We start from the raw sequence: 26,020 nt of genomic DNA on the forward strand, positions 1-26,020 counted from the left end.
TAAAATTGTTTTGCAGTTTAAAATATTGATAACTTTTGCTTTAGGGGAGATGAGTATTATCCATAATATACGTCCCAAAAAGATATATTATTTATATTTTACCATTTTATATATAATTTCGATATTATAAAATTGTTTACATATTTTTTAGAAATCTGCAAAACAGAAACTATTAACATAATAAAGTGCATAAACACTTTATAACAACCCTATAAAATTATCTTCGTAATAATCATCGCTATGGACATCGTGTTCAACGTCATATGCGATATAAACACGCCGATTATTTATTCATAAATAACGATATTTTGCATTGTACACAAATATTTACTTCATATAATATAATTTACAATGTAATTAATGGTTATCATTTATATAAGAAATTAATAGATGTTAATGCAAATGTGATTAATATGTATTATACTCATAATGTGCGTATATAGATATTCCAAGTCTCGTTAATCAATTAACATGTATATATAATTGACGTCCCAGTATGATTAAAGGTAAGGTCAAAGGTAATAGTAATAATTATTAAAACGTTATTATATATAGCGCGTTGAAATGAAAACTTTGACTTTTACAGAAATAGAACATTGTTTAGGAAACAAAGACTCTGAATCATTCTCGTGTCGACAATAGGCTCGCAATATCGATCACAGGACACGAATAAAACTCGTATTATGGGATACAAAAACTCATGCAGCTTTTCGAGATTGAAAAAAAACGTTGCCGCTATACACTATGTACATTTCGTTTTTACGATACTCACCGCCATGGATGTTACAGGAGAGTCGTAGAGTGTCGTCCTCCAAATACGGCCCGACCGTCGAGACCCTCTCTTTCCCGTTCTCGTCGATGATCGCGATCATGTGCGGCGGTACTGGAAATCAACAGAAACGTCGATATAGTTATCGTCGAAGAATATTCATGAGCGCGCGAGAGGCTTTTCTGGTCGCGCGACTCTGACGCGAGGCGCGGCCGCGGGTGTCCCGGGCTCGCGACGCGGTGGAAGCTGCACGGGACAGGCACGTCACACGAAAAGTCCGATAACACGAAATTGGTATTGGAAGATCGTGCCTGAGATATCGTGACGGCATTAAATTGAAATCTGAAATCGATATCGAGTCGCTCCGAGGTACGTCGCCATGTATTTCTGACGAGCGTATGTATCGAGTGATGCGCCCACGGTGTCATCTCCGCTCTCGAGGCCGGTCCCGAAGTCGGGAATTGTTGCGTTATCAAATATTGGACGGACATACGAACGTAGTTTGCTTGAAAACTGAGGGGGGAAACTTAAAATAATAAAGACGGTGCTCCGCACGCGCGGAAAACTCGCGCTTTATCGTTTCGTTCGAGGGCGGAATTTACGGAGAAATCAGATTGTAGCGCTTGGTACGCTCGTATTAGGTTGGGAAGTTACTTGGCAAACGGAATTCCGCGGGCAATGTAATTGAAAAATTACAATCGCGAAAATTATGCCGAAAGATCGCACTCAGTAAGAAACGCCGCTACGTTCTACTTTATTTTCCTTCCCAGCGGTATTTCCCGCCGCATAAAGAATTATTTTGGTTCTGCATTTGGAATGGAGCGGTATTTTATTTTTATTGCAATCTTCTTTCATGGTATATCAAGAGCGACAGTTAGAAACTCTTGAAATCAAAAATAATTTGACGAAAGACAGTCCCTTCAACTTGTATATCAAGTGCATTTTTGCTGTTGGTAAGAAAGAAGTTGTATCATATCTCTCTATCTTGATATAATGTCTTTTATAATTCTATATTTATGTAAGTGTGACATTCCGAGTGTCTATCAATTTTAAACATTTCAATAGTCCTTTTCTAACATTATAAGAAAATATATTTGACTTTAGAGTGCAATTTTACTTATTGTTAATGCTTTTTTCTATATAAGAATTTTGCACACACACACACACACACACACATATTGTGTGTGTATATATATATATATATATATATATATATATGATATATATATATATTCTATATAATTTTATGGAAAGAGTGATACCACTTTCCTTTTTTTATCACTTATTCATTATTTATACCAAAACAAGAAATGAATTCGTAAATTGAATTCGCACGGCATCAATTTTCTGGAAAAATCTCATTATCCTTAACATGCGACACAGATTAATTAATAGAAAAACTTGTATAAAATGTTTGAACATCTTAAATCATTCTATTCCATTTGTCATATACCAATTTCCGATAATTACTTCATTAATTTATAGCGTTTTCAATTTACACAGTGTTGCTCGATTGACTGCAATTAAGATCAGATTTCTTAAAGCTGTTTAATTTGAATAATGAACGGCAAATCGATAAATATTTTTGACTTTTTATATTACATTTAATTTGTAACTTCTAACTTAGAATATTTCTTCGGAATGTGCAAATACATTCCGAATGAGATAAGATATCATATCATATACATCATCATCATAATTATCATCATATTGTGAATGAAGCAGAATCGCGTAAATCAAACGAGTATAATAGACGTGTGAAACTTTCTTACTTTTATATTCGTTTTTAGATTCGAATACCGACTCTATACGGGTTCCTGTTTCCTTCCCTTTCTTTCTCGAGGATGGTTTCCTTTCCCCCTTCCTCTTCGCTCTACATTTCCGTAATCCTGACAAATGGTATACGAGGAAGCATCATTTATCGGTATTAGCCTTTGTAGCATTTACCGCTTTGTACTATCATAGTCCGCCGTGTAATACGTTACGTATCTCGATTGCCTTCCCGTCTCCTTAAGGAGGAGGAACACAATGTACTCGCGTCGATCTCGGTTGCGACCTTCTTTTTAAAGGCAAAGTCCCTTCCGTAAAGACGCCCGTTCCAGTAGTCGAGAACGACGCAACGCGCGACGCGACGCAGCGCGGCGCACCATTAATCCGCGACAGGTCTGACAGTGGCGCACCTGCACTACTGCCGTTATTTATTTCCGCGGAGAAACTGCCGCGGCTGCTCTATACTAAGACGAGAATTATCGTGCTTTAATGAAACCGATCCCTCCGGTAAAACTCAATTTATTATCCGACTCGCACGCGCTTTCGCGTCTGACTTCCTGTCGGCTACTCGCCCCCTTCTCTCTTTCTCTCTCTTTCTTTTCTTTAATTATTTACCACGGTTAGCTAAAAGCAAGACGCTCGCGCGCGCGAGATCATTCCGAGTCGCGCATACGATCATTTTTCACGCATTTTATTTGCTTCGTTTCTATAAAGTAAACGAGTTTCGATCCAACAGCGAAGTGACGATGAGATTAAATTTGTTCCATTCGCTAGCATGACGAGAGATCAGGATTAATATAAAAATAGATCTCGCATTAGTAAACCCGGTAGCCCGGAACGATTAACGCCCGTAATGTTGCGTCATTTAATACAATATATATTCTCCCTTTCTCCCTTTTCCAATTACTAAGGCAAGACATAATATTTTCTCAGAATTATGAATGCCAGCAGAGATATTTACGGTTATGACGATATAGCGCGCGCGGTCCTCTGGAAATATCCATACAATTCTGAGAAAAAGCCTGAGAAAAAATAAATTGATTTCACATTATGGCTTTATTTTGTCTAATAAAATATAAAGGCGAAGGGAGAGATATTGTTGCGATGTCCTATTTTTAGTGAGCCATCCTATATATTTCACAAAATATGCTTCCCATGTACGTTACGTACGTGCACTTTATGGTCGACTACGTTGCATATAATTATCGCAGACCTCATCAGCCGATTGTACGCGAAAGTTTCCGTAAAATACCAGCATGTAGAGTTATTTTAACAAAGTATATATATTCAATATAATTTTAGAATTGAATTTTGAAAGTAAACACTGTGCTTCTTTGACGTACGTGACAAAAGATATTCATACAATATCAAAATTTAACTTTCACAAGCATCTCTTCTCTGATGTTCATAACACATACATGCTTTCGTATAAAGTTTTATTTTGCAAATAACTGTTAATTAAGAATTAAATAATTGAGTCTATCAATTGAAAAATATACCCGCTTTCGTTCAAATTTCTTTTTGTATAATGTTTCTTCATATATAAATGAATTTTATTGTTGTCGCAACATTATTATCTGTTTCTATTTTATTCTTAATTTTATTATTGTTTTATATTTTTTTATTATCGGGATTGTTTTGATACGTGTAAAAATTACCTATTTGCAATTTGTATTATTTTACATTTTCATTTCACAATTTTGCTTGCTCGTACACATACAGTTCATTAGCACAGGCATTTCATTCGCGAGCTCAAGTACTTTACGTACCAACGCGGGACTGGTCAGATTTATTGTTTATAAAGACTCTTGATTTCGGGGACATCATCAGCATCGAGAGTGCGGCGTCAGTGTGAGCATCGGAAGTCCGAAACTGTTTTTCGTGCTTAATAATACCGAGGTGGGTATGGGTGGCGTGCGAAAAGGGAGAAAAAGGGAGAAGGGAACGGACAGTAACGGACGACCGAGCCATCGGGCGGTAATTGTCGTGCCCGCAGTTACGTTGGTTAATTTCAGTCGCCAAAAAGTTACTTCCGCCTTTCGTTCCCGGCGTGGCCATAAAAAAATTTTACTGCGGTTCGCGTGCTGGTGCGCAAATGAAGCCGTATCAATGTGCTAACGGCGAACGAGCGCGCCATAACGGCATGCGGGATTTGATTTCGGGCACGAACTTTACATTACCCATCGGCCACGCGAAGTTTCACTCTGATAAACTGACCTTTCATAGCGAAATAAAATATGTGACTACGATATAAGAAATTTAAATGAAAATCGTGCGAGCGCTATAAGCCATCGGTTCATCGCACAAGAGAGCGCGATATTGAGAATATAAATAATATTTTTTGCTTGATTCTGTAGATAAAATTTTCTAGCTGCCGATATATAATATTATGACATTACTCGCTGGATTGTCACGAAAGTTAATTGTAATTAAATACATATGCAAGAATATAATATGATCAAAAATATGTGAAATATGCATATATATAATACTTTAAATTTTCTTATGAATAATTTATGTACGGTAATGTCTCATGCATATATTTTGACATCATCGCACAAGCTTTTATTATGTACTTCTATCGAGATTAGCTTAACGAACCATTCTAAATTACCATCGCAATTTCACTTTTGTCATCGTATTCGCTTCGGTCATCGAGTCATCGGTATGCATGGTATGCAACACGGTGCGATAAAGTTTTGTCATGGCGATTTTTTAATTTTCCACGTATGAAAACAGGCCGATTAGGCTGTCATATACGGGGGATGTATGAAATTGCGCCCATGATTGAAAAATATTTCCACAGGAAATACACAGAGGTGTTCATGGACAAAAGTATGTTTTTTTATTCATAAAGTGGCGCGGCGGCAACTGCAAAAAAATAAAGCGTCTGGCGATGTTGTGAAAAAAAAGAATTGGGTATACGCGCGCGCATACCCAGATGAAAGAGAGCGTATATATGAATTCTAAAGGGGCGGCCGTTCGTTCCGATTATTTTCGTCAATGCTGCGCCGATGAATAGGGTGATCCGATTCGTTTCGCGAGTACCGTTCCGCTTTGGCGAACGCTTCGTGCTTTCGTCGCCTGCCGTCTCCATCCTATCTACATCACGCTTCTATTCCGCATCTCTTCTCCTCCCCTTTTTTGCACGTGCCGAATCAAAACACGTTTGTTAATCCTGCGAGATGGAGAGCAGCGGAGCGAGAATATCATGGATATAGAGATCCCGGCATGACACATTTCTGTGGCTGTACTCGAAAAGCACTTCAAAAATGGCATTGCGACGATTGTAAACTCAGGAAAACGTAGTTAATATTCGTGGCAATAAACATAGCATTACTCGTCATCGATAGACATCAGACAACTGCCATGGTATGTTTAGTTTTATTAATTGCAAAATTGAGAAGACGTATATACATATATATGTAGAAAATTTGATTTAAAATATAAGAAATATATTATCGACTTTTATAAAAAAAAAATATATCTCTTTTATTTTTATTGTTTTAAATTAGTCTTTCATAATAGTAAATAATTTGAATAAGTAGAGAGGAAGAAAGAAAGAGAATGAATAATAAAGCATTAAAACGATTAAGGAATGAAAGAAACGTGCCATAATATTTTTATAAAAAATGAATTATTATTTTTATAAATTCAAATTTAATTTTCATGTATATGTATATTATCATATGATTAATAAATTAATAACATAGTTGGATTCAATGATGTTAGATTACAAACAAATAGTTCACTTGCAATATTAACATGTACGAGAATGGAACTTCACAATCGACAATTAAAAAGGGTAACGAGTTTACGTTCATGTTGTTACAATATATAAGATTAGTTTTGCAGCGAAATAGTAATTTAGATCTACATGCGCCAAGACTGCGTGCTAATGCAAAACAATTTAACTGCAAAATAGACTTAATTTCTTCGTTAATATTAAAGACGAAAGAGTTTACTTTTCCACTTACGCAGCGATGCAATTTCCTGCATTCGTTCAGAGGAAACAGCGCTACGCAAATGCAAGAAAAAGAATAAAGATATCTCGTGAGAATCATAGAAAGCAATCACTGACCGTACAATTCTTTATGTCGTATCGTTTGAAAGACAGAAAAGAACCCACAGAACAGAAAGTAACCGTGTTTCACGTTTTACATCCTTTCGATTTGCATAGAAAAAATATATAATAATACCTTACACAGTATTTCTTATTTTTGCAACAATACATTTAAAATATTATAAAAAAATTTCTGTTATGATATTTTTTTAAATCAATATGAATGATGTGAACTATTTTCTAATACAAGACATTTCTCCAGATAGCTTTCTAAATTGATAGATTAAAAATTGGAAAATTCGCGTAAAACCCCATATTGAACCATTCTATCTTTTTTAACAGACGAAATTGTATTATTTATGCAGAATTATGACACAGAGATATAAAATTTTAAGTTACGTAAATGCATGAATTCTCAACTATTTGCAATGGTTGCCAATATAAAATTTAGTTAATAAGTAGCTCACCCCCAATTTGAAGGATGACATCATTAAGTCATTTTTTAGAGGTCCTTTAGGGACATGTGATGTTTGGATTATTTATTTTATATATATCGCGTTTTATTTTTCGATGTGCACGCGTATCAAATTCAAATTGTAGTACCAGTTAATAATATAGGCGTTCATTATATGTCCCCTTGATAACGACATAAAGCCGATAATCCGTTCTTGTCCGATTTTCCCTTTTCGACGAAAGGGCTAAAGAGAGCTCATTATTCGTCGCGACGAGTTTAAAGATCTCATTACAATAATTGCTTTCGAAGCTGCCAGCATAACATTTCAATGTATCTGCACAAATGTTTTTAAAAACGTTGATATCCACAAAATTAGCTTGCTGAATATCAATTTGATTAATTTTTTTTTTGCAAAAGCATGACTAAATATTGTTGGCGCAAATAAATGTCACGTTTAACCAATTCTTTTTTCTTTTTCTCTTTCTTCTTTTTTTTTAAACATATAATTGTGTAAATATTATTTATATATATGCGAAACAATATGATTTGTACAATATTCAATTTGATAAATGAGCTTTTCTATCTAGGTAAAAGATACTTTATAAAAATTGCTCTTTTCGCGTAATTTTTTAAGCAACCAATAGAATCAGACATGCATCCAAGCACTCCGGATGTATTTTATACGAAGGTAACTGCAAACTCTAATATGTTGCATGTTGCAATTTTCGGTGTAGAAGTCACGCGATGCGAATCTCTGTACTTTTATATAAAATCCCTGGATCGGTAGCGAGCGCATTCGGTATCCCCGTGCGGTAATATACGAAAAATCGCACGCGAATACAAACCGGTACAGGGAGACAGAGAGACATCGACAAAGAGATGGAGAGTACATATCACACGGCGCAATATCCGCTCTATCGTATACTACTTGTTCTCTCTCCCCCTCTCTTTCACACAAATGCACACGTATACATATGTGTGTACATATACATACATACACATACGTGGATTTTGGTCTCGTACGTGCTCGGGCCAAGGGCCATATACACCCCGTAGATATACATCCGGTATAATCCGACGCCGCGGGTCCAACGAAACAACGGGCTTGTCGAAGCGCGTTCTCTGGCTGAGACTTCACCGGAAACGACGACTGTTTTTCCCTTCTTTCCTTTTCGTTTCGTTAGCTTTGGCCTCTTTGCGCCCATCTCGCCGCTAATACGCTTGTATTTTTGTTCGAATTTCCTCTTTCTGCGTCATTCCGCTCTCCGCGATTTTTCATATCTCGTTGCTTTTAGAAAAAAGAAAAAGAGAAAGAGAGAGGAGGACAAGGAAGGAGAAGAGAAAGAAAGGAAAGAGAGAGAGAGAGAGAGTTGCTTTCGAGTTGACTTATTGTTAGACTCTTAGACAAAACAAAGTACAATCGATTCCTAGCCTCTTACTCCTTTATCCTACGGGGCATGAGATTGTTTCGTTGTGTTAAAAGGATCGCCTACATTCACTATATTGACCGAAATGTACCGTAAAGGTATACGCCCGCAAAGAGAAAATAGAATGTGAAATGAATTTTCAGATCATGCGTCATATTTTTAAATTAATTAAGAAGAACATTAACTTATCAAGGAGAAAGGAGAATCGCAGGGTTATATTTTTTAAATTCATAGTTTAAAATCATTATAGGATTGAAATAAATCAATCATCATTACAAACTACTTTTTTAAGAATCATTGTTTTCCTATATTAACGCGTCATTTCGTTATTTAGATTATTAATATTATTAATAATTAATTTATATTATTAATAATTAAATCAAGTTATCAAAAACATTTTTTTTTCCGCGCAAAAGATTGTAATCTCTAGACTAATGTTGCGGCAAAATCATGTATAAAACTCAAAAAATATGACGATAATATGTGTTACATATTTAAAGAGACGAGGATGCAAAAATATAATTACTCCGAATCTAATTATTTTTTATCCCATTATTGTGACGTTCGTTCATCGTGATGTTCATATATAATTATTTAATTAATTATCGACCGGAATGTAATTCTCACGTTGCACACGCGCGTCTTTGACAGAACGCGTAATTTCTGTTTCGATGATGGCGTAATTATCTCGGTGCGCGAAAAAGCGACATGCGAGAAGCAAACGAAGCTTTCGCATTCGCTGTTGCAGAGCGCGGGTATAAGCGAGGCACGTGTACGTTATCTTGCACACGCACGTATGAATATTCAAATCCGCGCGCGGGATGTTATATAATTCAACGCCAATTCAAGATAAGTCTCATAACCAATCGACCGTACCGGATTAATACGCTCGCTCGCGATATCATTTAATTAAATACACGTGACAACGAGCGAAACGATTCTCACAGACGTTTCTCCGAACGTTCTCTCTCGCGGTCGATGAGAAGATCCCGCGAAACAAAACAAGACGCAAAATTCTCTGGCTTTCCTTTCTGGCAATAATTGTGATTTACCCATCGAACGTGACTCCGGAAAATAAGAAATTTTTTTTGCCGAACCACATAAGTTAAATATACGCGAGATCGACAGAGAGGCTCTATTACGGCTAGTCTTCTATTTTTTATGGAAAATGATACGCCTCTCCATATCGCGCAACGTGAATATTTTATTCTCGTATTTCATACTTGACGGGAATATCTAACCGTGTCTAAAGAAAGGCGTAGCGTACGGCAAATATTTCTCGTCGAGCTCGAGAAAGATACTCCGCATGGATTTTACAGACCGCGTCCGTCAAGGAATACAAAAACTGCGCGAATACTATGAAAAATGTATCAAGGTACAGAGAAATGCACGTTTAATTGCTTGGCACCATCGCTGGAAAGACATCCCTATACAACTCTCTACATCTCTAAAGAAGTTTAATAAATTACGTGTGGTAACTGACCGCTACTTTGAATCGTAAAAAAACCTGTGATTTTAAAAATCTTCACTATATATGCAGATCGTTTTGAGATGACTGTTAAAATGTTTTATGTATAATATTTTATAAATAACTAACAGTCTCTCTCTTTCTCTCTCTGAAATTTAGTAAATTAGATTTAAAACGTAACGCAATCTTTATTATTAATCTAATATTTTATATGGAAAAAACGAGAAATATTTTTACAATTCTCAATATGTCTTTTTCAAATTATGGTAGATTTTAAACGTTAGAAAACTTTTTTAATTTTTAATAACTGTATATACACAGTATTTATGAAACATGCTAGAAAAAGAAGTTGCGCGCCTTTCCATATAATTATATATAAATAAAGTGATCTTCTTACGCACATTGTAGATTTGATTTTTCCAAGAGATTGTGTTTCAACTATAGATATATGTACAGTCGAACAGTTCATAACATCAATATAAGTCAATTACGACAGGTTAATCGAACTTTTCGAACTTTCTTTACTTTGTCAATATCAATGTAGTTCTTGCATCGAGAGTGTTCGATTGTCGTTTCCAATAAGACGTCGCGCGTGACCGAGTACACGTTACAAGAAAAATTCTTTGTTCCGTAACGTACACATACAAGTGACTAGTGGTCGAGATTCAAGCGGGCGCTGTAAAGGACGGCCGCTAAATCATCGGATGTCGCGTTAAGGAGAGTTCGCGATCGTTACAGCGATGACGTTTCTTGTTCCGATGGTCGGCGGCAACTTTCCTTCCGGCTTCGTCGCGCGGACCTTCTTCACCAACTCCGTTCCAGAAGAGTGTTTCTTATAACGCGACGAACCGCGGAGCGAGCGAGCGAGCAACTTTTCGCCGACTTCTGCGTCCCAAAAGTCCTCCGCGATGGAAGGAGGACGGGCAATCCACCGCTCCCGTACAGTCAAAAGTATTTTTGCCGGCTAAGATTCAAGTAGTAGTACGTAGTAAAGTGGTTTCAAAACTCGACTGCAACTTCAGCGGCGGCAGGAGGCCAATCGTCCAAACATTAAGTAGATCGCGTCATCTTAATTTTGACGTTGTACACGGATTTATCCTGCCTCCGATTTGCGGATGTGTATCCACGCGATCGAAGCACGGCCGCGAACTGCTGGCAGATATCAGCTGGATATACTCTGTATGTGATTTGCGCCGTGCTCCGAATTCACCGTTAACACTGTATCGAACGTATTTGTTTTGCACGCTAGTGACGATGTGTAGCGGCCGTATATAACCGCCGGGATAATTAATCATACTGTAGTAGACTGGTATGCGATGTACACAGAGTTCGATGGATAGAACACAATCTACGATTCCGAGTCGCGACCAAACATCTACGTGTTGTTTTTACCATTGAAAAATCGACGTCATTTTTTACGCAACACGTTTCTAGCCGAAATTTTTGTTTCACGCGGAAATTTATTTCTGTTATAAGCAAAACTCGCGATATAATATAACATTTATATAATATAACGATAATATATAATATAATAATTATATTACAATCCTCTCTATCTCTCTTTCTCGCTTGTCACTCCACATTAGTAATAATTTTTCGTTACTGTAATAATTTTGTCTAATTACATATACATTGAGAGCAATTTATAGCAGTCGATGTAACGAGGAATTCAATTCCGTCGTTGATATTCCGGCTATATACGTAAATCTCCCACGGCAAGAAACGTCCGAAAAGTTTCTTCGCTGAATGTTTCAGATTTCTACTCGGTTAATCCTATGGAGCGCTTAGGTAGAATCGGCATTGAGATAGGTCGATACGGGAGAGAAACTCATCAGCCTTGCCGGAACTTTTATAAAAGTTTTGATGGATTCACTTATACGAAACTTGGCGATAAGAAATCTATTTTACATATTACGATTGAATGCACAATGTCATTCGCGGTGCACGGCAATATTCGCGCTCGACTTCAATCCTCGATTTTCGAAAATACATTTGTTTCTCGACGATTATTATATTTCACGTCATCGATTTATTCAAACGTTCTCATAAGATCACAAATGAATAAAAGTATGAGATATAGATAAAAACAGAGTTAATATTAATCAATAAATGGTATAATACAAAATTAATGTATCTTTATATTTTTGTTAATTCCTATACTACAAAATATCGCGAATTTCGTTTCAAGAATAATACAGATGAGGCAAGATGCATTGTCGCGCGATTGCTATTCGATAACATTATGCAATTTTACGATTCCCTCTCTTTGGTACTATATATCTTCCGCACCGTTTTTAAATCAGGATGGCGTGATACTTACAACCTCGGAACTACTAAATGGAATTTCTTGTGAGAAACGTGATACACGTAAGTGCTCTCGCTGGCTCGCGGCACGATCGATAATTCCGTGCTTCGTTGGCCGGCAGCGAATAAGTATGTATATTCCTTTAATGACTTTCGCGCGCACCGTCTCTATCCGATCGCGTTTCCCGTAAGACTTGCATTTGCTGAGAGTTTCCGATACCGCCATTTTCCCTTGGCCGATTCTCTTCGCTGAAATTAACATGAGAGTGTACGGAGGTATCCGTTTGCTCTCCAGTTCTCTACTTAACCGATCTTGAGCGCGTCGATTAGTCTTCCGGACGCTGCTTCCGGCGCTCGCTCTCTCTCTCTCTCTCTCTCTCTTTCTTTCTCGAATCCTTCGGTTTTTCAAGATAATGGAGGGCATCGAAGACGAAAAAGCGAAGCGGAGGGTCGAAGAAGAATGTAATAAGGAATGAGAAAGCCGAAGTAATTATTTCCTTTATTCTCCTATTTCCGAGGAAGGAAGGAGAGTAAGAGAGGAAGAATTGACCGAAGTGAGTAAAGGCGTAGATTCGATAAGAGCGTCGTCACGTTCGCCCGGTGCCAAAGTATCCCGACTCGTCCGTGTGTTTACCAGCATGGTGGAAAAGTCGGATGAAAACGATTAAGGCCTCGCAACATTACGTGCAACAGAATTTGAACGTCGTTTTCGGACGTTCTCGCAGCGGGGAGATTGCTCGGACCATCCTAGATCGCTTCGTACGTTGCTGCGCGCTCTTCTTTATGTTCCATTACATCCGACCGTATACTGTTATTGTCTTGGCACTAAGCGGGCACCGTGAGCTTCATCAACTCGAAAGAGTCTTCCCGGAGTCGCTTAACCTTTATTCGCGTTTCGAAACGAGAGGAAAGAGAAAACGACCGCCTCCTCGGAAAAGGTCTACATATTTGAACACGCATTCTCCTTCGAGGTCGGCATCGACCGATTTTAATCGCCTTTTAATGCAAAAATCGAGTGTTTCTTAAATCTGATGAATGCAGAGTAGCCGTAGTTTGCGACTCCGTTTTTGAAATAGTGCTATTGTTTTATTTTACGATATTTGAATGTTTATGTCTGGCTAATATCTTCGTTAATAGCACATATTGAACTATGTCTGTTTTATACAGAATGTTACATAAATCGTGTTTTTTTTCCCAAAATAAAAGACTACAAGAAATACATACAAATCAAGGTATGTGTATATATATATATATATATATATATATATATAAGGTATATGTAAATAAAAAGTTTTTGAGTTACAACGATTAAAAATTATTTTCGTAAAAATATCCTTTACATAAAGACATAAATAGCATAAATAAATTACGAAATGATATCTTCTAGTTAATTTAAACACACGCTATTTTGACAGAATTTCAATCTGCGGTTTAATCAAGAAAATATCTACTTTCCAATCACATACTTTTTCAATCGAATCTTGGCGGTAGAAAGATCGACACAAAAATTCATCGAACAATAGTAGTCGAGTCGAAAGGAAATGCGCAATTTCTGAATCGCGTTGTATACCATCGCGAGTCGATTCATCAAGCAGACAATCGGGCGAGCGGTGCGCAAAAAACTAATATTTCCGAGTAACAAATACGGCAAAGAAATGATTCGTAGAAATAGCGCGCGGAAGGAAACTCCAAGTTGGGTAAACTCCGGAAGACTTATGACGATAAGCGCACGCTCCGCGAACCCGCAATTTTTCATTGCGCGCGCGCATTGCGTTTCTCTATCACAATGTTCAATTCCGTAAAATAAACGGACGCTTAATGCCAAGCACCGCGACAATTAACTTCGTCTAACTAATTTGTTCCGCGTCCCGTGTGGCGGGGTTATATTTACGAACCTGTTTGCAACGCAGTGCCAACAAACAGTAGAAACTAAAAACTTGATTGCACCCTCCTCCGCTTGTATTTACTTCCGTGTTACGTTTATCTCGCACGCACGTACGCGCGCAAGTGCGCAATGACAATTTTCAATTTCAGAAATGGATTAATGCTTTCCATGATCGCGCCGTACTTTTACATTGTTCTGCAGTCGTAATAATTTAATGTCGTAATCTTTAAATTAGTAATATGAAAACTTAGAGAGAAATATTACAATAGAATAACTGTAGATAAAACATCGCTCTGTTAAAATTCTTTGGATCTAATTAAATCTTTAATTAAATTTTTAAAAAATGAACAATGTTTGCTTGAGAGTTTTTTTTACTGGTATGCCGTAGGGAAAAGCAGCTTGTATATGTATATCATTCTGGTACGAAAAATTGGTACGAAAAATGGATCTCGAATTCAAACCATACGAGGCAAGTTCGAGTTTCATCTACTGAATTTCTCTTTCTCTCTTTCGTTTCGCGAATGAGTGTTTACACCATACAGTCTAGGGATAATAAAAAAAAAGGATTTCCAAGCTTTATATGTAGAGCCTTTCATTGAAAGTTACATATCACTCTAGTTTAAGAATTTTAGCGGCACCGCAGAGAGCAAAAAATTTATGCGCGCGTTTTCGTCCGACATCTATCTTCGTCCGTTCCGTTTGAACTCATCTCCGCATCTCAGAATTAAAAGTAACACGAGATACTCGCGTGTATAGTGAAAAAGTATAGTAATCTCGGTACGAAGTAAATAGAGGAAGGTAACAGCCTCATAGCTACCACAAGACGGCGTCGTACGCTTTACAAGGGTCGTCGTCACCGCCGCGCACGCATCGTTACACATTTCGGGACTTTAATAAAGATATTTTACGAGAAGTTATTTCTCCTCCGTTCCCTGGCTCTTTTACATCGTCGGAGAATGGCGTGAAACGGAACACGGTAAAATACTCACCCGGCAAAGATGCCTTGAGAACTCGCGCGATGCTGACGCACCCGGTATAACGAGTCCGCTCGCCGCACAAATCCGCGACATTAAAGTCGCATTTACGGCGTAAGTGAGTAAGCAAGAAAATTTCGGCAATTCTTGCTTGAGAACGGAACTTTCCTCTCTTCTGTTGGTACAGGGGAAAGATTCCCGCAGGCTCCCGATCGACGGAATCTTATTCCCGCTGAAGTGGATACATCAGTCGCCTACCAGCGAGGCAGTGCGCGCGTGTGTGTGCGTGTGTGCGTGTGTGTGTGTGCGCGCGCGCGCGAGCTTAAAAGTAAAATACTATTAAAAGTTCGCGGGAAAGGCGCGAGCGGGCAAATCCAGATCAATTACCTTTCGGGAGAACAATCTGAGCAAGAGCAGGGTTACTGAAAACTTTGGGCCTCCCGGGGTGGATCTCCATTCGTAACTTTCGAACAAATCGAACGTATCCAGTGACGTAAGCTAGGTTTCCGTCCTTCGGGAATTATACGGTAGAATTTGCTACATTTTATGATCATATTTTAATGTTCAAATATTTTCTTATATAATAATATATATATATATATATATATATATATATATATATATATATATATATATTATAATCAATGTATCATTAATCAACAGCGTTATATATGTCAATTGCTATTACTGCATATTATTTTTATTACAAAATTGTTTTAAAATGTTAATCTATAGAGATGGTTATAATATAACCGGATTATAGTGAATGTTTTATTTCTTTTGTTCATAATCATTTGAATAACACGTCTCCAAAATATAGTATATGTTTGTGTATATGCTATGTATATATGCATGAAGGAAGGGTCGAATACAGATTTCGACGAGAATAACGGCTCGGGTTGAGAAAGAAGTCTTATAATCCGCTTTAAAATTATTATTATTTTAGTTTCATTTCTTACAATTATCGCCGCTTAATTTTTATCCCGCTCGTTATAGCTCAACGTATACCATATATATTTTCAGATTTTACTGGCGGCCGCATCCATTAGAATCTGAGAGAGTGGAGGAACAAGGGAGAGCAAGGGGCGTGGGTGAAACGAGTGAATATAATTTTGAAAATAATTATACTCGTTGAAAGTTCACGGATTATGAGGGAAATAATCGTAATCTAAATTTATCCTGATTTTGAGCTGGCTAAAACTGATTGCGATGTATTATCTCTTTATCGTACGGTACGCTAGATGCGATCCACCATCTCCTTTGTGTCTGAGAGCTTTCAAGATATTATTTCCTTAAAAGATCTGCCCCGGATATGACGTCGAATTTTACAGGGATAAAATGTTTCTTGTTTCCACTGAAAAGTTTATACTTCCGCACTTGACTGGTTTTTATTTCGTCCGGCTATACGTAATTCCATCCGTTCATCGAAAAGAGAGTTGATTCGAGTAAATATAACTTCCGAGACTAACACGTTTCATCAGCACTACTTTTTTTTTTTTTTTTTTTTTTTTTTATTCAACGTGCCGACCTACGATTTCCAATAAACCGAGGGTTCTAAGAATACGCTTGCGGCCGAGTGAACTTATAGCGGATTTACACGAGTGGTGCTATCGTGTATCGACTGGCTGTCGATCCGACATTACATCTGTTGTTTTGCGCCGTACTCGATACTCTCTGCACTGGTTTACGTAACCGAGTGGAGAAGAATTGGTCACACTGTTGCTCCAATATCGGAAGTCGAACACCGGTGATATTGACACCAACATTCTGTAGCGGAAATCGTGACGGATATCCCCGCGAAACATACAAGTTCTTCCACGTTTAAAAACATGATATACGCCGAATGATACGATCCCTTTCTTTTAAAACAGGAGAAAGCGCGTTATAATTTTCCCTTTTTTGTTTAACGCGTAAAAGCGAATAACTTATCGTCTGAAGATTTCAACCGAGGAAAAAGTCGAGAAATGAGAATTGTTTTTCCATGAAAGAACGATTTTCTGTTATTCTCGTTATTCAGACGTTTGTCTTGTAAAATCATCTATGCGGCAATCTAAGCATTTGTACTCGCGCGATACCATCTTAATATCATTAATCAAAGTTTTTTCCAAAATTTGTCGATTAATAAATCTTGCCCCTTTATAATTATAATGCAGAACGACTGAGTTTTATGCAAATTTATATAAATAAAAATTGCTTACTCCCTGTAAAAGAGAATAACAGTTCAAATTTTCAAAAACTTGAAAAATAGAATCTTAATTACATACATAAGGTCCTGCTTCGCTAAATCAAAATTTTAGATTGGCTTCTTTTTCTCTATGTTACCTCGTCCACAAGTCCATCCATAGTTACTTAACTATGACAAAGCATCGCGGTAGGTAAACTGCTCGTTAATCAGAACGCGAGCATACAACAAACTCTTAAATAATCGGTGTGCATTAATCATAATGCAGTAGAAGCGGTTGCGGAGGCACTATATCTCGCGCATTTGAAATAGAATATTTTCCTTAATGGTGATATAAACAGAGTTCTCCTCCATGTTTATCGTTGAATGCACAACAATTGTTGGGTTGGATCGGAAATGGAGTTTCCATGACTCGAGAATATCAGATAACGCGAATAGATGCGAGGTGAGACGACGTTACACTTTGCATAGAGCTTGTGTGTATGCTGTCATGTCACAAACGCAAGGGAGATGAAGTAATTACATTCCTATTCTAAGGAAACGATGCGAGCAGTTGTTTGCCTTTACGCAAGGTTTCAATTATCACAATTACAAAATTGAATATATCGCAAAACTCAACGACGAATTGATCCGCAAACACAAATATTAGATATTATTATATTATCAAGTTATGTATCATCTTTTTTATAGAAAAAAAAACTGCTCTCGCAATTTTTTTCGCTCCGTTCTTTCCTTACTTTAAAGAAACAACAGTTCAAGAAGATAAATGTGATCGTTCTCTGTACCTCGACTTCGAGGAAGTCTTAATACGAAGAGCCGCCATTTCTTTAGAGTTTTTGCACTGATTTCTGGTTCCCCCGTTGTTGCTCGGAAGCCACCTTATCTTCACGTCGTTCGTATTTTATAGAATCCTAAAGCATGATATAATATCTTTGCTTAAACGAAAACTGATAAATACATACATTGAACGATGCCTCGAGGCTTTTTGAGTACTGTATTCTCTCAAATCGTTCTTCTTTTTTTATTAACAACACAAAGTGAGAGCCAATTTTGAAATTGATCCATAATTATAATAAAATTAATTACGGGGAAAATCGTTTTATTTCACTATATAATAATTAAATTACGTGTTATTATGTATAATTCAATAATGAATTAATCCCAAATATTAATCCAATAATTATTAAAAAATATGCAATAAAATATTTGCAAACATTTCTCGATAATACATTGTCAATAATTTGCAAAATTATAAAATGTACAAAATTTATGTCTGTTCGCACGTGCGTGTCATACACATTGAAATGTCAATATTGGCCGACAGAAATTGCAAGGTATGTCGCTCTGAAAATCATCGGTTTCTCGCGGAAAATTTATCGAATTACATTCTATACTTTCGGAACTGGCATACCTTGTATTTCTCGCGTTCGGCCTCGAAAAGGGGACGCACCGTCTTAGTACGATAAATGCCCTCGTTTACCGAAGCTTTAACTTCAAGCGGAAGGTCTGCTGCCCGTTGACTGTACAAAACTTTTCACTCTTTCCTCTATTCTTTTTATTTTTTTTCCTAGAAACCACTGTCAAATACAAAGTTTCTCGATATAGCGACTTGGGCAGCTATCGTGATACAGGCATCGGTATCCTTGGCGAAAAATATGGCGAGTTGGATATTTTTACAAATGTTTGTGGCGTTGATAAAAAGAATTTCTTTTGAAGCTATCTTATCCGTATTGAGGAAATATTAAATTTTCCACAACACAATGTTAAATTATTTATTTTCACTTTGAAATAAAATCTAAGTATTTTTATCAATAAAAATATCGATAAAACTGCATGAAAGGTAACACACTTTGGATTTAATCGCCACTTAAATATGTTGTAGAGGAGGTTTTTCTGAGTAATCCCCCGCGAAAAATAAATAGGGAACGGCATTGATTTAGGAGATGTAACAAATTGAAATTTCACAGTTTTAATGCTTTTTCTCAGATATTATAAAATAATATTAGGGAAAGTGAAATTTAGTACATTGTATTTGTTGAGTGTGTATCTATCCCGTAAATGTAAACAAACACTTTTTCCACGCCTGTTTTATACAAATACAACGTAAACAAACTTCAAACTCATTTTTCCTTATCTTATAATAGAAAAAGCATTAAAAGTAAGAAGGGAATTACTCAGAAGAACCTCCCCTATAACATATTTAAGTAGCAATAAAATCGAAGGTGTGTTACTTTTTATGCAGTTTTATCAAAATATTATTATACATTATTATTTTAAAATATATATAAATATAATTATACTTTTATCTTTCGTAAAACCAATAAGATTTTTTGGAAATAAATATTAATATATAAATGATATTTTTTTTAAAATAAAAGTATATCTTTCTGTTTTCTAAATTTACAATTCGCCAAACGAAGAATATTTATTTTGGTCACTCGATAATATATCGCGCTCGATTGATCCGTTCTTTATTGTATGTCCCCAAACACAAAACGTGGTCCTATAAAAAAAAAAAAAAAAAAAAAAAAAAAGTACCAATGATCGAATCGTTCTCCTTTTTATTCTCATTCACTGTCGTCATATCATTGTAATAGTACACATCTGATTCTGAGTGCTTTTCGTACCCTGCTCTGTCTTCACTTCGTCTGTTCGGTGCACTTGCTTCTCCGCGTTCAGGTCTTTGACGAGGCTGCAACGTGCAAATACGCGATAGAACGCGGACGTAAAGGAGAGTGATTTGATAAATTCGAATGCAGCCTTTAACAGCGCACTGTTTTTCGCCTATATCGCGAGCATTCGTTCTTCGTCGTAAATAGTGACTATGTCATGTATGTATCTGAATGTTCTCTTGCTCTCTTATGTGTCCTTTTAAAAATGTTATAGTACAAAGTTTTAATTTACAATAAATCTCAACTAAACATTGTGTTCAACTGAATAGTATTTAACTGAATATTAATAAGAAAATTTAGTTTATCAAGATTATACGTCTTTCAAAATCATTATTGTTTAAATGGATTTATTCATTATTTCGTTACAAATTATATTTAAATATATTTTATATATATATATCTAATTTTAGAACGTAACAACACAAGAAGAAAAACAATAAGAAAATTAAAAAAATAAATATAGAAGATAATGACAGATTTTAAACTTTTGTGGAGGTATATCTGTTAGTATTTTACAATTATTATTAAAAATAAAGAAATATAATCTGTATCTGTAAGATCGATTGTAAATTGATTCTATACTTTTCGACGAATCGTTAAAGATATATAACCGTTATTATCGAGTCATTCATCGTGCATTATTATATAAGAAAAAAAAAAAAAAAAAGAGCGAAAGAAAGCTATATGCAATTTTGCTTGCAAAAGCGCGATGGGAATAAAGGCACAATAATTGGTGTTCAGCTAGAAAAGCTTTACCTACGGCTGAAATGTCTACGAGTAAGCACGGCTCTTAGTAGGAACGTGCGAAATGTCGGTGGATCGGGAGGGAACAGGAGGAGCTAATTATCCCGCGGGAAAAATTCCTTAGCTCATACTGGCCAGCAGCGAATCCCAGAGGTGACGCACGTTCATTCGTTGGCGTTTCCATAACTTTTCAACAGGATTGTTAATTGGATTCTTTTTTCTCCTCCTGGCCTGTGCTCTGCCACCTCTCTCTCTCTCTCTCTCTCTCTCTCTCTCTCTTTTCTTTTATTTGGCATCGTATGCTCGCTTTGCCCCAATGACCGTTTACTTTATTTCGAATTTATTACGTTGCTTTAATCGTCGTTTTTACGATTCTATTGTTAGCGCGCTGAAAATGCTCGTCACGTCTAACGACAACAGAAAATGCGGTTGGAAATTAGGCGTAACGTTAAAATAAAGTTAAAAAAAAAATTTTAAATACTGCCTTCTAATTAACATTTTTATCAGAGTTTACGATTTAATTGGAGAACAAGATGTCTTTTTAAGCTCACTTATTTAAATTACATTTTTTTATGTATACAATAATTACAATTTTTATTCGAGTTTGAAAAATATATAAAACTAGATAAATAGAATTAATAATAAAATTTTAATTATTAATATTTAAAATATGTAAATATTTCTTTCTCTATCTTACCCAATGTATATATTTTTTAATGATATTTTTACAAGAATTATATAAAATAATTTTATCGTTGTAAAAATAATTATTGTTACATGCTGGTTTATAACGTCACGCGAAAGCAGCTACGTGATGTAATTTATTAAATATGGAAAGATTTTAATTTCAGTAAAAATCTTTTTCGGTGATTTTGGGCAATAAGCCTTAAATCAATCTTATCAAAATTAAGCCCTTGTAATATGACAGTTTTACAAGAGTAAAGTTGCAAAAGTATGACGACACGTAACTTCAAGGCAATACTTTATACGAAGCCCGTAAAACTTTCGTTTTTAGCATAATCGTAATATACATCGAGCGACTGAGCACTCGAGCGTCTAATTGGATATTAACGAGATACGTAATTATGTACAGGGACAAACTCTGACAAAGTTACAATTGGCTCCGCTTACTTGAAACGACCCTCTTGAAACACTTCTTTACTACTACGAGTAAAAATAAGGAGCTAAACAGAGAATTATCGCGTTTCGGATAATGATAACATAAATCCGAAATGGAAATTGCCAATCTAATTCAAGATTGATTCGTCTCGATTGCAGAACATCAAAATGTATCTGACGTGAAAGATTGCAAAAACTTTCCAATTTCCATCTTCAATTTTCGTTGCTATTCATTGTAAAACGTGACTTCGAGCTCCCTGACGACGACCGTCGCAAAAACTTTGTAATCGAGCGAGAGCGTTTCATCTAATTCAAGTAAAGCTATGCCCGGCTAGTTCACTGGACAAACCTAATTGAATCGATAACTAGGAGGACAGTTTACAAATAATTATATTGGTTTAACAATTATCTATCGACTGAACGTACCGTTTCATGCAACGTTTCTGGATGCACATTTTGAAGAGGACGACCTTTGGCATTTTATAATATTTTCTTTCTTAACAGAATGAGATATCGAATAGCTTGAGAATAAAAACTTACCGATTACTGTTAAATTGACTTTAGAGTTTCTTGTCTGGCCGATTTGAAAATCGACGCGGCATCTATAGATACCGGCGTCTTCCTCTCTGGTATTTTCGATGCCCAACAGCGCTGGTTTCTTGTCCAACATGAAATATGCGCGATGCGAAAACACAGTATGGTCCGACCATCTTTCGGCGAACTCTCGGTTTCTAGCATCGATGCTGCAACAGAAAAATTAAATATATAATTATATTAGTAATTTATAATCGAACATAGCATATAGGCTATATGAACTATCGTTTTACGTTAATCTTCTCTAACAATGCATAATCTATCCTGGATATAATGGATGTGCTTATAATGGACGTGCAATCTCTTCTCCTCTCTTGTTTTCTAATAATAAAAGGAAGCTTGCGGTATTACGTATCAAAAATAATTTAGTAGACAGTTCGATCGTATTAATATCAATGGGTTATAAATCCTCTTGCTCTTTTTTATAATAATACTAAAATACTTATGTAATGCGTAAATTAATTTAGTACATGATTATGATGATAGTAATAATAATGTGATTATTCACGCTTTAGAGGTACGAACTGAAGGATTAAATTTCGTTAAAATTAAAAAAGGTAAATAAAATTACACGCATCGAGCTAAATGCTTCTACATATAATATCGTTAAAAAAAATATAGATCGTGCAAAATGTTATACATATAAATTATCTTGCATAAGAAAATATTTTATGATGTAATCAACTGTCCAGTCATGGATATACATAATCCAACAGACAGATTTTTCGAAATACTGTATCGTACGGTTTATGATATGTGTCACGCGCAATAATAAGCATGCGAGTAAAAATATCTACTTGAAAAGAGCCGCCTCGTTGAATTATGGCGAGGATAATTTCACGGTAGATAAAACACGTTTAATACTTGTTACGAAAATTGTTATACAACCAAAACATAAATAGTAAATGTTTACATTGAACAAGCGAAACGGAAGTAAAACCGATTCTTGTAAAACAGAGATTTTCCCGTTGCCACAATGTCGCATCGTTGTTTTTCGCCGAATTGCAAACTTTTCTCTCTTTTTCTATTTCTTCCCTTCTCATTCTCTCTCTCTCTCTCTCTCTCTCTCTCTCTCTCTCTCTTTCTCTTTCTCTTCTTTTCTCTGCGTGATCTCGTCATATAATGAAGTTTTCGTGTTTCTATTGCGAGAGATTTTTTCCACACTGATAAGCCTTGCTGAAAGCCACTTAAATCAATATAACGGAACTATTGAAAACGATGTAAAAAATTTTGTAAAGATATCGGTGATAAAGATAAGGTGTAAATGTTAAAAACAGAGAAGTACCGACAAGATAGTGATCTATTTTTAACGCATTATTGTTTTGATAGATTTTTTGCAAATTTATTTATTGATGATATTTCCTGAACGAAAATTTATGTATATTAAAGAGCATTCATTATTTTTGCGTATTAAAAATATAAATATGGTTAATTAAACTTTTAGTAAAAAAAATGACATTAAAATGACATCATATCAATTTATTAATTTGAAATGATATTATTTCAGTAGAGATTTAATTTAAGATTGAAAAAAGCAATTGAAATTCAATACGCGAAAACAATATGTGAAATAATAGATAAATTAACGAAAAAATGTCCTCTCTCATATCATCGGGTTGCTCATTGTCAGTCCACGTCTCTGTGGCGAATATCGAAATTCTGATTGTTCGCTTCTAATTTGACGGCAAAAAATCGCGAAGCCAACTCGGCAAAATGACATTTCGACGACGTCCATTCCGACTCCAACGGCAGATGATCAGTGTGCAATATGTGTTGCACTCGTCAATTGTCATTTGGGTGGCTTGACACTCGTTTTTGAAAAATATATGATACCAAGCGGCTATTTTAACAGTGAATGTCATTACCGCGGTAATTATGATTAAATGTTTATCAGCGTTGTTCTATTGCGGCCGGCGGTCACGGATGAATTCATCAGTCGAGAGAGAGTGAGAGAGAGTGGGGGGGGGGGAGAGAGAGAGGGGGAGGGAATAAATTAAAATCCACAAGGGATTTCGCGCCGCATAGTTTAAATCGCGTTCTAGCCCCGGCGCGTTATCAGCGCGGCCGATGTAATTGGCACATAATTAAAGTTCCTCCAATGATCGATACCACAATCATTATTTCAAGCCGTAACGCTATTAAATTGTAATAATTATACTGCCATAATTGATTTTGTGTCGCACGGTTGCGCTCTCTTTTGCTGTTAATTACTGTTTAATGATTTATATGACGTATGTGACACGCGGATTCTATAGTTTTAAATTTACAAATATTTGCCGATTTCATAATGCGTCCGATGACAAATCGTAAAATGTAAAAACAAATTTCTTGAATATTAAATATTACAAATATGATTTCATATCTCACATTCAAAGATCAATAAATATTTTCGCTGTCAAACTGACTATATTTACCGACCGTATTTTTGATATTAGAATCTCATTATTGGAGCAAATAACTATTACAAAAATAATTGACAATGTTCTATAAATAAATTTTCTTGCAGATAATGTGCCGATTGATAACGATAGAAAATTGACAGAATTTATCGCGGACAAATATAAATGTCACCTTGTTAGCTTTGTATAATAATTGATTTATTAGCATTCCAAACGTAAATCCGAATCCAAATCCACGTCATTTGTATTCTCTATTCGTACAATTGTATTGTTGAAAAATTGAAGTATCTTTCACTTAGCGCCGCGAATAAACGCGTATCTCCGCGAAATTTGAAAGAGCGAATCCCCTTACATATCGTCGCTATATTTTTTTTTTTTTTTTTTTGCCTTTTAAGATCCGCGTCACTAGCGCTACTATGTGACGAACTTTTCGGTATGTATATTGTAACATTTGAAAAGATTTTAAAATCGAGAAAATATTTCAGTGTTATATGAATAATGATGTAGGCAGGATGCGAGTCGCGTGTTAAGCAGCACGGCATTGAAATATAAAGTATTTACAGCCATCGCTAATCTGCGTTGCAGAGAGAAAGAGAGAAAGAGAAAGACTATTTATGCACTATTATATATATATATAAATACATAATGCTATACAATAATTTCACGTTAAAAGACGTGTATCTAAAATAAAATTTGACTGCAGATGAATTAACAGAAAGTTGCAGAGTTAAATTATTATTCCATCTATTCAAATGGATTTGCCTAAATTTTATTTATAATTTTTTTCTATTATATTTGTTTATCTTTTATAATATTATATTATATTATAAATATATAAAAATTTTTGATATATATTGTAACATAACATTAATAAATCTAACATGTGTGCAAGAGTATGATTTTATTTTTATGCAGATAATGTTTAATTCATTATCAATATTAAATTAAATATCTTCAGAATGAAAAGAGACTAATTAACATTAGAAATTAATAAGATTTTTAATGTGAAACAGAAATATAATTAATAAGAAAATAATTAATTCTGTTGTCGGGTACATCAGCAAAGTATCAAGATGATGAATAATTTATTTGTTTTCTGCATAATTCACAATATGAGGCGAAAATTAAACCGGGAAAAATCACGTCGCGATAGGGAAACTAGGTGGACGCAATTTTATTGTCTACCGGGATTAACT

The 26,020-nt window shown here is 35.6% G+C and overlaps 1 protein-coding gene across 2 annotated transcripts in view; it reads right to left on the reverse strand.

The window, feature by feature from the left end:
* The window catches only part of LOC138944840 (neural cell adhesion molecule 2), a 198,749-nt gene that overhangs the window by 41,357 nt on the left and 131,372 nt on the right, over positions 1-26,020 (reverse strand). For both annotated transcript variants that reach the window (XM_070315898.1, XM_070315900.1), the window contains exons 3-4: positions 22,372-22,574; positions 773-883 (exon numbers count right to left, since the gene is read on the reverse strand). In XM_070315898.1, the coding sequence (XP_070171999.1) occupies positions 773-883; positions 22,372-22,574 (314 nt within the window). The remainder of the gene's footprint in view (positions 1-772; positions 884-22,371; positions 22,575-26,020) is intronic.

Source organism: Polyergus mexicanus, unplaced genomic scaffold, assembly GCF_030449975.1.
Source record: "Polyergus mexicanus isolate NDT 795.1 unplaced genomic scaffold, iyPolMexi1.0 SCAF_2, whole genome shotgun sequence".
Lineage (NCBI taxonomy): Eukaryota > Metazoa > Arthropoda > Insecta > Hymenoptera > Formicidae > Polyergus > Polyergus mexicanus.